The 15,825-nt window shown below is 44.2% G+C and overlaps 1 protein-coding gene across 1 annotated transcript; it reads left to right on the top strand.

Moving 5' to 3' along the window:
• The first annotated feature begins 7,811 nt into the window (after positions 1 to 7,811).
• LOC146990712 (zona pellucida sperm-binding protein 3-like) lies at positions 7,812 to 12,443 on the top strand. The gene is made up of 11 exons (XM_085797645.1): positions 7,812 to 8,289; positions 8,380 to 8,482; positions 8,912 to 9,030; positions 9,101 to 9,219; positions 9,329 to 9,432; positions 10,093 to 10,270; positions 10,422 to 10,542; positions 11,236 to 11,327; positions 11,465 to 11,559; positions 12,031 to 12,162; positions 12,287 to 12,443. The coding sequence occupies exons 1-11, from the start codon at positions 7,906 to 7,908 to the stop codon at positions 12,412 to 12,414; spliced, it is 1,575 nt and encodes a 524-aa protein (XP_085653771.1). The 5' UTR covers positions 7,812 to 7,905; the 3' UTR covers positions 12,415 to 12,443.
• The last annotated feature ends 3,382 nt before the right edge of the window (positions 12,444 to 15,825 follow it).

Raw genomic sequence — 15,825 nt, 5'->3', positions numbered from 1 at the left:
CTACTTTTCTTCTGTGCTCTGTTTTTCACTGTCAGAGCTGCGAGCCGCCGACATTAGGGCAAGAATGATCTCTCTGCCGGCAGCTATTTCACAAAGTCGTTTGTTTCTGCCGTGTTTTTCAATGATCATATTGGCGTGGGTGTTTGCATTTTAATGACCGGGCTGCAGAAAGGGGGGAGCAGCCGCGAGGAATATCAGGTTAGAGCCGGTCAGGCAGCAGGGGGAAGGTGAGTTCAGCTCTTAGTTTTTCTCTTCTCTAAAACAAGTGGTTGACAATTGTGTATGGGAAATATTGATCTGATCAAAGGACTCCTTCTCTTCTCTTCTCTTCTCTTCTCTTCTCTTCTCTTCTCTTCTCTTCTCTTCTCTTCTCTTCTCTTCTCTTCTCTTCTCTTCTCTTCTCTCCTCTCCATGCACCAGCAGTGACAATAACAACCACCCAGAACATGAAATGTGTATTTCTACCAGGGATCATGTCTATTTTTGAGATGTTTCCTTACTGAACATCTGTGTGTGACGCTCCCGAGCGACAGCATCGCCTGCCGGATCAACGAAGTGGAAAGACTGGGAGGAGAAGGAGAGGGAGAGAGAGAGAAATGGCGGCGTTTCAGGTGATGACAACATCTTTGTCAACCTCTGGGATTGTGGGTAATGAGGCTCTTGTGCAAAAAGCCAGCTTGGTGATGTCACGGTGGCAAGATGAACAAGCACAATCAAAGATTCATTTGACAGGAAGCGAGGAAGAAGAGCGTGGTTCCGAAATCTCTCCCCCCCCTTTCCCGTGTTCTTCGTTGGAGACGATGAGAGCGGCGACAGCTCCTGACTGACCTCATTCATCGCCGCTGCTGTAAGAAAGATGTCTGTTCTCTGCATCTGACAACCTCCCGTCTTCTCTTCACATTCACCTGCTTTTCCAACCACACTTTTTCACTTTGTGCCACACACATACACACATACAGGGGCCTTCTGGGTAATTACGAGGTACAGACAACAAAGCTGTACCTCTCCTTTTTTATTTACCACTCAGCCTGTTGACAGCAAAGACAAGTCCTGCATGTGCACCATACTGTACACTCACCAGCTTTTAGCAGCCAAACTCTCACTGATTAATAGTTTCCATGCAAAACGCAATCATCTGTAGTAACCGCTCTCATTTCAATTAAATCACCTGACCAGTCACAGGATGCAATTGTCTGCGATAATTGCAAGAACCTTGCGAGAAATTGCCAGAACGAAAGCTCGCAATTATTCTGTCCATTTAACATCTTACCTCAGATCCTAAATTGATCCTTTTAGCGTCTCGGCGGCCTTCATTTGCAAAGCTGCTGTGGTTGAAATAAAGCGTGTCATTTTTTTTTTTGTCTCTGCGCTGAAGTGGACTGAGTGGGGATGAGAGAGAAAGAGAGAGCTGCATGGGCTTCAAGAACCAGATCAACACGCCACCTTGTACCTATACCTCCTTGTACCACTACCTACCTGGCTTGTTCTTATCAAAGCTGCTGCAGCCTCTGGCACACGCTGCGTGGTGAACTTTTGGTCCCACAGTGCCACCTATTGACGAGAACTCACCCTGGGATTTACATTAAGATATGCAATAGGCCTTTTTTTTTTTAGCTTTCAAACTTCTGATGCAAAATGATTCTGGTAAGATTTTTTTTTATTGCGCTATTTCCTGTCAGGAATAAAGAAAGGGGATTAAACCACAAAACAATGACAAACAAAGATATTGAATTTCTTCCTAAATCTCCCCCCTATTTGCTGTAAAATGGCAGAATTAAGTTATTGAGCCCATTCTGTCCAGAAAACGACTTGATTCGTCTGTGATGAAAATGTTGCTGAGGTCACCAGAGAGAGGGGACTTCAGAGGGGGAAAGAGTCTGAGGTCGGAGTGAAGCAGAACAAAACTATTAAATCTTTCATCATTTCCCACTCTCCTATAACCTTGTTGCGCTGGTGGAGCTGAGGTCTAGACACTGTGGAAAGGCAACAGCCATCCATCATGTCTGATTATGCCGTTTAGATGTAATTGCAAACCCTTAAGGATTGCTCTTCCATCCTCATCCCTGCGCACGCACACATGCAGCATAAGGCCTGCACAAACACACAAACACACACACACACACACACACACACCTGCAGGGGAGAGAAAGGCTAGAATATCACTGTTGGTTTTGCAGATGGAGAGACAGAGGGAGGGAAGAGCAGGCAGCCACCTCCATACACATTTCACAGACAATCAAATTAGAGCTGGCGTTCGATACATCACTGACAAATTGTTTATTAAACAAAAGGTTTGGATTGCAGCATAACTGAGGGAGATTCAGGAGACACACCGAGAGGAGGGAGGCTGTAAGACTTTTGTGTGAATGTGTGTGTGTGTGTGTGTGTGTGTGTGTGTGGCTACAAACGCATCTTATCTTAAATGTCCATGTAAGGACGACAGGTTTCCATGTTCCCCTCATTCGCACAAACACACCATTTATGTCCTTTTCTACAATGGCATATAAACTCTGGAATAAAACAGTGTCAATGAGGTCATGAAGCGAACACTGTTTGATTCCCAGTGGGGCCCACCCACGTTCACATGGCACAGTGAGGCACTTTGGTTAAAAGCATTCACCATATGGTATGTTAATGCTCTGGGATCATTTGTATCCTGTCATCTAGCACATTTAAAAGTGAGGATCCTAAAGGTCACGTGGAAGTATAATTAATATATGCTATTCTAAAACAGGCTCTCTGAGACGAGTGGGGAAACTCCAACCGCAAGAAGTCGACATGTGCGAAGATAATGCACATTATGCAAATGTGTAACACCTCAGATTTCTGTCTGGAAAGGGCTTCACATTAAATGATGTCAAACTGAGTATATTTAAATGAAACGCCACCAAAAATTAACCTTGGCTCTCTCCTTCATTAAATAAAGCTGGATTCACTCATTCCCAATAGCATTAAACATCAAAAACACATCAGACAAGGACAAAAATGTGTCAAAACATGCACAGTAACTCACTCCTTCAGGGGTGGATCACTGTGTTGTGTCTGCACTGTTTAGCATGCTAACAGCTGTTGTGCTAATACAATGTAAAACATACAATTTGGTCCTTCAAAGTGTTTCATTAACAAATTGCTGTCAGATCCAACTCCAGATATTTTTGAAGACATATGAAGAAAAAAAATCATATCAACCCCTTTTTCCTGAATCCTGAGTGTATGAATATGCAAATTGTCTGTTTCTAAAGTTTAACTGCTGGAGACGAGACATGTCCCGACTTTCAGAAAAGGTCAGTTCTTGTATATGTGTACGGTATGTGTGTGTGTGATGTGTGTGTGTGTGTGTGTGTGTGTGTGCCCTGGAAGGTTCAGGTGTCATGACTCTTGTGTAAAGCTGCATATTGAAGAAGCTGCGATGTCAAAGAAATCCTGCTCGATATCTGCACGTGAAAAAAAGAAAAGAAAAGACACAGACACAAAGATTTAAGGTACGAGTGCAGAGAGACTTCCTCCTTTCATGAAGAGTGTGAAAACAGCCTCCGAGCGTCAAACTCTGAACAAATGTAATTATGCACCGTGAAGCTGCAGAGCTGGAAGTAACAACAAGCATAACACATTTCTGAGTGAATAAGGGAGGGGTGAGCCTTAAAGACGACATAAAGACACACTCTTTGCACTCTGATTTTGCGCCACGGCTTGGAAATTACTGGAAATAAGACTCCTCTTCCTCCTCCTCTTCCTCCTTTTTGCAGATAGCTTCACACATTTGCACAGAAACACATACGAACACTGCAGATCTTCCATTAAAGGGATAGTTAAACATTTTGGAGTAGGTTTGTTACCTTTAATTGTCGGTGCAAGCTATTTTTAGAACGGCGGAGCAGAGCCGCAAGCTGTTCAGAGCTACACTACTGTATGGAGGCTAAGGCTAGGATTTCTTGGTTTCCCAATCCAACAACTCCAAAACACTCTTGTTCACAAGTTGCGACCTGCACATTCATCACGCTATGAGATAATAACAGAATGTTAAGAGACTGAGTTGTTTTCGAGGCAAATGCAGAGACTGCTTGCCGAAAAACTGCCTCAGACAGGTCCGTGCATCAGTGGTTTTGCATGAATTTACCTCGAAAACAACTCTGACTTGTAACGTTACATTATTATCTCATAGCGTGGTGAATGTGCAGGTGACAACTTGTCCACGAGAGCATTTTGGAGTTGTTGGATTGTGTATTTGATGAGTTTGATGAGGGAAACCAAGAAATCCCATTAGCCTCCATAGCGTAATTTGCCAAAATGTTGAACTATCCCATTTAAATTGTTTCCTGCAAAATACAAAACATTAAAGAAGTTGCACAGTAATAAGAAGCTGAATATCATCACATGAGCTCCACCACGGCTCAGAAATCACATCAGATAACGGGGAAAATGAAAAGTAGATCCCCCGAGAGACAGTTTCAGAGCCTGGGATGCTGCAGGGCGGAGTCTGAAGGCTAAAGGTCGCCTCCTGATTCTCCAGCCTCTGCATTGTCTCTACATGGGGCGACGACACCTGTCAATCAAAGGGTGCTGAAGACCTTTACACCATGACAAAGGCCGCTCGAAAGCTATTGAGCCAGACAGAGATCCCTTCATGTGAAATGTCATGGATGTAGTGATAAAAATGAGGTCAGTCGTGTGCGGGGTAGGAGCAGCCTGAGAGTTTTTCCCTTTTTTTTCTCTTTTTTTTTTAAGTTCATGCCGGAACTTCAGAGTGAGAGTGGGAGTGTGTCACTGCTGCGAAATGATACAGCTGTTGCAGCCGGGGCATCATTATCACATTGGGGGCTTGCGTGTGCAGATGTGTGTGTGGCTTTGTGTGTGGTCAGTCGCTGATGTGGTGTGATGTATGTCTTTAATAACAGTCCATTAGCTCCCTGCATGTGTGTGTGTGTGTGTGTGTGTGTGTGTGTGAGGATGTGTTGGAAATGGCTGCTGATGGGCCGTGAATCAGAGACACAGCGTGCTGTTATTTCATGTCGCTCCCACCGGGACGGGCCGAGCACCAGCCGGGCTGCTGTCTCTTCTCCCTCACCCCGAGGTTCACTGACCCCAACCATATTTTTCTTTTCCCTCCTCCTTTGTTTGCACTTTCTCTTCCCTCCCCCTTCATCTCTTTAAGACCTCCTCACTTTCTCTTCTCACACTGACACTTATTATTCTTCTGCCTAACCCATATCTCATCTTCAACTTCTCCCTCTCCTGTCCTGTCGCATCCACACATTTGGTTTGCTCCCTTTTTTTTTTTTGTAAAACTGCAGACAAACCGAGATAGTTGTGAGCAGTGGCACCATAACTGATGCCAGCTTCTAAAAAGCACATGCCAGTACATGTTGGAAGGCAAAATTTCCCTCAGAAATATCTCCTGTCCCACGCAAATCTATTCACTGCTGTGTGAACGCTGACAAAACGCATAGAAATCCGCTGATCTCGAATGCTGCTCGCCCACCACAACAGCAGGCTATAACTAATCCATCTCCCACTACATGTTTTTAATGAGCCTCCATAACCGTAATCCGTATGGTGCAGTGCAGCGAGGGCCAAATCCAGCCTTTTTTTCTCTCTCTCCATGACTTTGTGCTGTCAGCAAAACCTGATGAGGGACGTGTGTGTGTATCTGTGTGTGTGTTACTGTCACTGAGCATCTGTGTCGTCGGTGTGCCATCCTGGTTGACAATTTTCCATCTGGTAGAAGTGGGATGTGCGTGTGTGATGATGATGATGATGTGTGTGTGTGTGTGTGTTTGCTGTTTAAACAGGGGATCTGTCTATTTACCTGCAGCCTCCTATCCCCGGATTATTGGAAACAGAAGCTGATGGGAGTGGCAGCTGTGTGTGTGTGTGTGTGTGTAGAGTGTGTAGTGTAGAGGTTGGAGCTGCCAGGCCCCTTTCAGAAACCCCCATCGGACCCGCATTAGGGCCCTCTGGGGGCCAAATTAGAGGCCACTAACCAAGTTAGGGATCGGCAGCAGAGGGGAGCCTAACTGGCAGGGATTGACTGATTTCACTCCAGCCCTCTGAACTAACACACACACACACACACACACACACACACACACACACACACCTCTCTTTGTTTTGCAGCTGATCAGCAGAAGATAAAAGCCGTTTCCTGACAATAGCAGCCTCTCTGCTGGGGAGTCTGGAGGGAGATCCTGACAGAGAGGTGGAGCCGTAATGTATTCCTGTAGGTCAACCCAGATTAGTGTGTCTGTATCAAGAGGATGTGACTTTAAAAAAAAAAAAAAACATTAAAAGTTTAGGAAGGAGTAACTTCCAATTAAAATGTATTATTGTTTTTTTTTATCCATATGTTCTTACCGGAAAAACTTCTAAATGATGAAAAATGCTGTTTTTTATTGTTTGATGGATTGTAATATGATTAACTAAATCATTTTAATGCAAAGTTGAAACTAAGTGGATAAGTCGGAATTTCTCCATATTAAATTTAAAGTTTTGGTTTTATGCAAAGTATTCCCATAATGCCTTTCTGTTATTCTTGTATGTGTCATAAAGTTTCAACATGAACACCGTTTATACTGAGTCAGCCCCACATTCTCCATTCTGCTGCTAATATATATCAATCCGCCATGGAAAATAGTGCCAGACAAATGCACTATTCCCATTAGAGTAACTGAATTGATAGTCAAAAAAGAATTTAGCTTTAGAATTAATAGTTCAGACGATAATGCAGACTAGCTGGAAGGAGGAATTGATTGTATTTTTGTATCTATCTACTTTGTACTGCGTGAATGTATTTATGTTGTGTGGATACATGCATAATGCACATTCTGCAAAAACAAAAACAAATCTATCTGATGCATTGCTTTGTTGAAAGAAAGTAAAGCATAACACCAGTTTTAAATTCTAGTGGAGAGCCAAGACTTTATGAATAAATGTAGGCTATGCAGCATATAGAATTATATCAAGTTCCAAATATGTTGCACGGCACATTTGATTCAATAGAGCAGCTATAAATCTTCTATATTTCACCCAAATGCATCATATACTGTGATTTCAGTGCCAGAACGAACACATTTAGAATATAAAGAGGGTAATACAGTATAGACAAGTATATTTTCATATGTAAAAATAACTTAAGTGGAGTTTTCTGTGGACAAATAAACCAATTAGCTGTGTTTAATGAAGAAAAACAGGGCAGCCCATAGGTATGATTGACAAGGCTGCTGGAACACACCCAGGACACGCCCCTTACTTCCTGTCACACACATACACACACACACACAGACAAATACATTTGTTGGTGGTGACATTTGTGAAGTCTCACAGAAGATGATCATAAATCTCTGTTTTATGAGTGACTCTGCTCAGCTGAGCGGTGACCACATCGCCTCCACTCTCTCAAGACCACGCAGCGCAAAAACAAACCCCTGAGGGTGTTGATTGATTTGCCTCATGAGGGCAGTGAAAGCCTCTCTCTGTTCTGGTCGGGCAGGTCTCTCTTTATAAATGTCTTTGTGCATTAGCATGGTGACAGGTGGAGATTTGGCAGATGCCATTATCTGGCTTTAAAACATTTAAAGAATGCACCGTATTGTTTTCTTACACTTTCCATAGTTTCCCACACAAGAAAATGTAGACATGATTATTCAAACTGTATTAATTTCTTTATGAAATGAGTCTCTGCTGATGAGGTAAGAGGACATAGCAGCGGCCAAACAGCCGTCATCCACTCTGCAATTCTGTTTAGTGAGAAGGTTGAAAGATTGAATCCTTCAGGCTGGACTCCAATCAAGTCATTAGGAGAAGGTGGAGCCAGAGCCAAGTTCCCATTCCTTAGTTTTGGTCAAAGGACAAAGGCAGCAGTGCTCTGTAAACGTGCCAATAACTCAGGGTACTGTGTGAAAGGTTGCGATGGGGCTCAGAGAGGTGGTTTTGTTCAGATCTGTGCTTCTCCTCTGGTGTGTGGGTGTTTGCGTAGCCTCACAGCACTCGTTTAACTTCAGCACCAATGAGACTCTGAACCAAACCCCACAAGAAGAAGGAGAAGTGACAGCGAGGCCCCGGCAGACAGCAGACCATCAGTCAAACCGGACAGGACAAGGTGAGCGGGGCCGCTCTCCTGTCAGCTACCGGCTCCGCAGCTTCCAGCTCAGGAACCCAGCTGTCGGCCAGCAGAAGCAGATGCAAACTTTTCAAAACCCTGAGAGATCAGAGGCGAGAAAGCTGACCTCAGAGCAGCTGGAGCCCAGGGGAACCCAGCTGTTGAAAGGCCCAGATCTGAAGCAGGAACCAAACGTACATTTATCCATTATTTCTTCACACATCCTGGTTGATTTATCCAATAAAGTGTCTCGGTGTAAATGTGTGGATGATGTTGTACTGTAGGTGATGGTGAAGATAGAGCAGCGGGGGCCCGTGCCGGCCGACAGTGTGGCGGTGCGCTGTGGAGAAGGAGAGGTCACCGTGGAGGTCAAACAGAACTTCCTGGGTAATGGCTGCCGGTTTCTTGTTTGAATTGATCAAGTGTGTGCATTTTTTTTTTTTTTTTTGTGGAACCAGCTCTGGTCCATTTAACATGCCTCCTGCTCTGATGTCTGAAAAAGAAAAGGAGCAGGTTAGAGGCCCAGATTGGAAAATTGAATGGAACGGTGAAGACGGGACACTCAGTGCTTATTACTGCAAATGGCACAGACTATGGACTGGGCGATCAATACCGTTTCCTCTTATTTCTTCACTCTGAGAAAGGGACATTCTTGGTACTCAAATGCTGACTTTACAGCGGCGCATTAAGAAACCTTTTTATTTGTCCTGTAGTTGAACCTGCGCTCGCTGTGAGTGTTATTGACTGAACCAGGAAAAGAAATGGCCTCAGGTAATGGTCTTGATTTAGGCTGTGCCTTTTCCTATTTGTTCTTAGGGAACGGTCAGTTGATCCGTCCCACTGATCTGACCTTAGGAGGCTGCGCCGCTCTGGACGCCGCCGACCACATCCTGCACTTCCAGTCGGAGCTACAGGGCTGCGGCAGCACAGCGACAGTACGTAGCTTTCTCCTGTCCATCAATCCTTGTGTATTTGACGTTTGTGTAACTGTTGTGTTTTTTTTAGATGACAAAAGACGCCCTCATATACTCCTTCTCCCTGATTTACTCCCCAACACCCATTGGCAGCACCTACATTTTAAAAACCAACCAAGCCCAGGTGGTTATTGAATGCCACTATCAAAGGTAAAGCTCCACTTATTGTTTACCTCTGTGATGTTATGAGAAACTAGGGTGTGTGTTCATCTTCATTTCTCTAGTGAAATGCATGTCCTTCCTGTAATTGTCCTCACAGGAGACATTATGTGAGCAGCGACGCCTTGAGGCCTACCTGGAAGCCGTTTTCCTCCGACATGCTAGCAGAGCAGCAGCTGCACTTCTCCCTACGTCTCATGACAGGTAGGGGACATATTAGGAAAAAAAAGAAAAGAAAAGAAAAACAAACTTAGAGCTGATGTTCTGGAGGAACGAACCCCACAAAGTTTGATTTGCAGCAGGCGGTTTGACTAATTTCCCCAGCGAAGGGCGTTAATTGCAATCACTCGAGGCCTTCGCAGACTTCGCCGTGACTGTTAAAGATGCTCAACAGCGACTTGATGAAAGAGGAGTGAAACTTTTGATGCATGGTGATGAGCTGAAATTACATGCCTGGCAGGCAGCGGCTGACCCCGCGGGGTCACGCGCACAATAAAGCGATCAATAAACAGCTGATTATGGCGTCTAATTAATTCCGCGCTTACGCACGAGATGCAAGATGGTGACTGCGCCAAATTGCTCCTCTGGAAAGAAGCTCCTACGTGGACTCTATGAAGTTATGAAGGAAATAATGGAAGTTTTAAATGAGTTGTTGTAAGACACAGACCCTCATCTGTGTTTCCAACCCAGGTTGATGATGATTTAATCCACTTATTGTCTCCTTTAAAGTCCTTTTCTCTTATTGTTTCTGTACCTGTATCCTGCTGCTCTGACCTTCTGCTCCCCCATGGGCATCATCTAATCAGATTGACGGCCCCAATGTTACTTTTCCACTTATATTTTTTCCTTTCTGTATTTAATTAGAGGACTGGCAGTCGCCGAGGCCTTCTAATGTTTACTTCCTTAGTGACGTGATGCACATTGAGGCGGCGGTCCTGCAGGGTCACCATGTCCCACTGAGGGTCTACGTGGACAGCTGTGTGGCCACCCTGGACCCGGACCCCAATTCCCAGCCCAGATACCCCTTCATCAGCAACCACGGGTGAGTGGCTGTGGATTAAAAACACTGGAACTGACACTAAGTCTAAACAGTATAAGAGTTGTGTTTGAAAAAGTACATTTATTGTCCAGTAAAGAGATGTGTTGAGTGTGTTTATGAATATGAATCCTGTGCCTGTGTTTTGCCATATAAGGTGTTTAACTGATCCTAAGCTGACAGCAGGAGCCAAGTCTTACTTCATGCCGAGGAGCCAGGAGGATAAACTTCATTTCCTGCTGAAAGCCTTCAGGTTCCACCAAGATCACAGGAATTCAGTAAGTACAGCAAGTGCGAGATGTGTTTTTTCTTCTTCTTTTAAATCTACCAATCATGTATCATCCACAGACATTTGACTTTTAAGGCAGATTTTCATTTTCTACCTATTTCAGCCATCTGGTGTGTTTCTCAGCAGTCAAGGTGTTTCTTTAACCTGTTTTTTTTTCTTTTTTTCTCCTAGTGCTCTGTTAGTCTCTTACGCGCTAAGTTGGCACATAACATATACATTTCTAAGTGTTGTTTGATGGCCATACTATCCTCACAAGCTTAAAAGTTCAAATACTTTCCAACTGAGGGAATGAATGCACTCTTTGGTAACATTAAGCTTCGTAACTGTGAGAGAGTGAAGAAGCCAAAATGGATCAGCGGCATTAATATGAGCCAGTGTGAACTCATAAAACCTTTTGTGCATCTGTACATTAGTGCTTTGGATGAGTCTTTTGCTCCCAATTGTAACTGCTTTAAAATCCATCAGTGCCTTTAATTTAATTTTTATTAAGATTTCCGAGCAAAATGTACAATGGAAATAACACATGTCCATTACAGCAGTGCTGAATCACATCTTCCAATAAGACTGAGTAGGTTCCTGATAAGTAAAAGCAGTCCAATGCATGTGCTAAAATGCTACCTAGATAGCATGTTAGAGAGATGCAGCTTGTGGTGATCCTTGTTTAATTCTATGTCTTTCCTAGCTGTACATCACATGTCACCTGAAAGCAACAACCGTCTCTGTTCCCGTTGACTCACAACACAAAGCCTGTTCATTCCTTCCTGAAGCAAACAGGTTAGGCTCCACATAAATATAGCCTTATTTTGCGTTTTCTGCTATGTTTAACTAATATATATGCAGATTTTTCCCTGCTATGAAAAGCTTTGCTCAGCCTCTATCACTAACGGAAAACATTTTTTGGCTCCGGACAGATGGGTGGCATCAGGTGGAGACAATAAGGTGTGTAGCTGCTGTGAGAGCAGCTGCAGTGAGCGGAGATGGAAAAGAAGCCTGGCAGCAGATGCTGGTACAGTTTACAGAAGCAACAACACATTACACACAACATGAATCCTGAGCGTTTGATACCAACCGAGGCTGGGGTGGTGGTGAAACCATCCCTATAGAGCCGTTATGAAAACATAATTTATATTATGGTTATTGAAAGGCTATCAAATGACAGTAGTCTGAGGTGATCAAGCCAAACCGACCTGTATGATCACCTGCTAATGCTGCAAACCCAAGTTCTCCAGCAACATAGTGAATTAAATCCCCCCCCCTCCACCCAGCAGAGGATCCACCCATGTTTAGACAAGCTTACTTGCTTTCAGTTGGCACACGCGCATCATTGGAGGATTGATTTTTGAGCTAATCCTTTTAATTGTCCAACCAATCAGTCGTGTCGTGAATGGTTGACTCAGCTGACTAAATGCACTAAGTAGATTTTCTTCTTTTTTTTCCTCTCCTCCTCCTCCTCTTCCCTCATTTTTGGACTTGGAAGGTCTTTCTCCAGATTTGCGGTGGGAGGGGACGGCTGCTCTGGGCCCCATCCTGCTGGAGGAGGTGATGGAGGTGCTGGAGCCTCCTCCATGGCTGGTCTCTCTGCTGCACACTCACAGGCTGATTCATGCAGGTAGGATGTGTGCATAACTGGAAAATATTATCAAATGTACTGTGTCTCCTGTTTACTCCCGCTAAATACTGTAACTAATGGATTTAGTAATGTTTGTTTTCTGCTCTCCCTCCTCTCTCCTCAGCTTCTCATCCATCGGTGGCCCTGCTGTGTGGAGTGGGTGCAGCATTGGCTGTGGTGCTGCTGGTTTTTATGGGTGTTGTCACCTGCAGAAGGCTATGCAAACCCACTGGACACACTGTCTATACATGATATAGGACAATAAAACACTTAGAACCAGGCCTCAATTTGTTTTTTCTCCTGAGGTAGCAACATTTTTTTTGTTGTTGTGCTGCAACACCTCGATCTCTGTGTATTGTTGCCAGATTTAAACTAATAGTTTCTGGTAGCATCTGCTCACTGTGTTGCTCAGGTGCAGCTGCACCAAGTGTTTGCATGCTAAGGTTAAAAGGGGTTAAACTGTAGCACCCAGCCTTGCAGAAAACGACCTGGCAATAAAACACAGGCTACAGTAAGGCACCGTATATTACTCCATTAATCGGCATGCTTAAATACCAGGCTGGGTTTTTTTTTTTTTAGTCTGTTGAGGCGTAATGCAAAGAACACCACACTAAGTATGGTTTGCAAAATGTACAGGAGTGTATCTAGGGTATTTAAAGTAGCGGATTGGGGGTGGTGGCCTGTGAATGACCTCTGTTATAAGTGTTATACACAAACAAGGTCTGGAAATGACCCTCAAACGGCCTTTATGTTAAATTCATGCGCGGATGATTTGTATGGTTAATTTTTGGGGAGCCTGCAGCTAGGCCGGCCATTGTGCTGATCTCAGGGACATAATTTAATACACACCATTACAACAGAGCTGCCATGTAATTCACTTGAGCTGCATGAGATTTTACCATCTTTATACCACTATACATGTAAAACAAAGAGAAGCCTTTAAAAAGAGTGAAGAGAGAAGCAGCGCCATCGGCTCCACGCTGAGCGGTAAAACATAAAGTACCATCCCAGTAACAATAGTCATATTTTAGCCTCAGGCCATTTTCAGCTCTTCCCTTTAATTCACCCCCTCCAGCTTTTCTACCAGTGGCGGAGTATTCGTGAAATGGGGCTCATCATGAACTGTTGCTCACAAGCCCAGGAAGACGGATAGACATAATTAAAAAGCCCATAAAGGCGAGAGCAGGAGCTTTTATTACAGTAATATGTGAAGGCCTTGGTTTAATGGGGTGTTTGTTCCCGTGTGCAGGGCTGACGGGTGCGCTAGTTTACTGCCGGAGTGATGCTGACCCCCTCCCATCCCCGGCACACCAGAGGCTAATAAAAAGCCATACCTAATGATGCACCAGCAGGACACATGACAGCAACAAACATACACACTCACAGGCCTCTCCCCCCATGAAATGAGTCATTGAGGATGTGGAAAAAGGCTTTTATTGTGGTTTTCAGGTACAGGAAGAGGAATAAGAGGCGGGCACGGGGATATATTGGTCACTGGGTGCTACTCTTACAGTATGAGGAAGCACAAGTTGCTCTCTCTGTTCCACACGCTGCCAAACACATCAGGTTAAAGCAGCATAATTTACTTTTTTTGGCTAACGTTGGCACTTTAAGTCAGTATGGCAAACATCTTACCCTGTTTACACATCCAGCAACCATTAGCATTCATTAGTCGTGTTTGTGTTGCTCCAAAGAGAGATTTTATTCCCATAGCCGGTTGCTAACTTTGTCTTTTAGCTATTTTGATACTGCAGGTAGCATCTTAGCTGCTTCTGTAAGAAAGAGCCTGAATTTTAGATTTGCAAGCTGAGAAAACAAAAGAATGAGCTAAAAGATGCTAAAACTATACCGTGCTACTTTTTTTTTTAACCATACACACATATTTGGCCTATTGCTGTTGCAAAAAAAAGTCACACCAGGACATTTCACACGTCCAAGGGGCAGATAGCTGAAGGGAAGGAGCAAAACTCAGTGCAGTGAGTGTGTAATAATGTGTGATGAGTGGTTCCTTCACAGTAAAGGACACCGAAGGGACATACTAGGGGGTGGACTTGACACCTGCAGACGCTTTCACATGCAGGGCGCTCAGACAAGTGTGTTGCTTGTTACGTGCAAAACTTGCCTGGAGCTTAACAAGGAGTCAACAGAGTGGAAAAGGTGTTAATGTCTTGTTATGGCCACACTGGATCATCATCATCATCATCATCATCATCATCATAGCAGTAGAGATGATCGCCCGCCCACAGATGTCTAACGGTTATGGCGCCATGGACCCAAGTTGACAAGCAAAATGGCCGCGACCTGAATCAGCCATTTTCCCCGACAGGATGTGTGACCCCCAGGGCACGAGCCAACACACACACACACACACACATACATACATACATACACATGCGCTTCCACCCTCATGTACACACAAAGGCACATGGACCATCAAAAGTAATGGTGTGTGTCCAGTGGCAGAGCAGGGAGAGTCCTCTCATGTCTGGCAGCCTTAACGATATTATTGCTGTAGATGGAGCGTGCTGGGGAATATTGTTCCACACCATTGGTATGCTGCAGACGTCCGCTCGCACCACACACTGCCGCTTATGACAGAAGTTGGTATTAACACCAGACCTGTCGGTTGACGCTTTTGACAAGAAACCACAACATGTGGATTCCTCCTCGTGACAAGAAAACTGCAGTTACTTTCAACTGGAGAGAGGATTTATGAGTGTTTTGTTTTTTTTTCATAACAAAGACAGACATGTGGGACCTTTATCAGAGAGATGGTGCCGCGTTATTACTGTGAACCTTTGAAATTCAAGCCTGACACCTCCATCGTTTACTAGAGATGTTATCTGACTTAAAATATTCACTCCTTTAAGTATCAGAGCCTGTTTAATTTAAGCCATGAATACTCATTGTGTTATTATGCTCCTTTGATGCAAAATGCAATAATACAACTAGGTCTGGTGAGGGGAGTGCACGTGCTCACAAACATGCACACGACCTCTGTCCAGGCCCATAATTAACCCTCTTAATTAACAGAGAAAAAAAGTTGCTAACGAAGGAAATGGATTTAATTAGCCTGGTCTTAGCCCAGGCACACGGGCACGCCGTAAAGCACACACACACGTGCACCCACACGCGCACACAAAACAATTAAGCCTCTTTTATCCCAGCTAATGGCTTCAGTGACTCAGAGCCTTTCTCATTAAGACTATCAATAATATGCTGATTACATGCATCCACTGGTCTCCTTTATCAGGGCACAAAGGGACGAGTGTGTGTCTCGGAGGTTTCAGGGGTGGGGCGGTCTGTCTGCGCGACCTTATCTGCTAAAATAGACGTTTGAATTGTTTGGCTGGAGAAGCCAAAAGAGGCTACGCTTTGCCGTGTCTTTATTTTCTGCAGTTTATCTTATCAAGGAGGCCACGTGCGAGGAAATGCCTATGAAGTTGTACTGCTGAAGGCTTTATGGGGGCCAGATAATAGTGGCTGTAGTGCTATAGAACTGTCTGCTTGTCTGATTGGGCAGCATCAGCCCTGGCTGGCTTAAAACTAGGTGGAACTTTTGATCTCTGTTTCTATATTTTCCAGTCGTCTTTTAACACATATCTATACAAATTTGACTCTTATTCTGCATTTTGCCTGTTTATCTTACAAAGACATACTTTA

Source organism: Trachurus japonicus, chromosome 2 (assembly GCF_045865225.1).
Source record: "Trachurus japonicus isolate A0001 chromosome 2, Traja_1.0".
Lineage (NCBI taxonomy): Eukaryota > Metazoa > Chordata > Actinopteri > Carangiformes > Carangidae > Trachurus > Trachurus japonicus.
Note: the sequence above shows the minus strand (reverse complement) of the source record. Positions and strands in the feature narration are given on the sequence as shown.

What these genes read in the sequence shown, in the direction of transcription:
- LOC146990712 (XM_085797645.1), top strand. Translation starts at nt 7,906, where the DNA reads ATGGGGCTCAGAGAGGTGGTTTTGTTCAGATCTGTGCTTCTCCTCTGG. An exon ending in CTCCCTACGTCTCATGACAG is followed by an intron (nt 9,433 to 10,092) that starts GTAGGGGACATA and finishes GTATTTAATTAG; the next exon opens with AGGACTGGCAGTCGCCGAGG. An exon ending in AAGCCTGGCAGCAGATGCTG is followed by an intron (nt 11,560 to 12,030) that starts GTACAGTTTACA and finishes TGGACTTGGAAG; the next exon opens with GTCTTTCTCCAGATTTGCGG.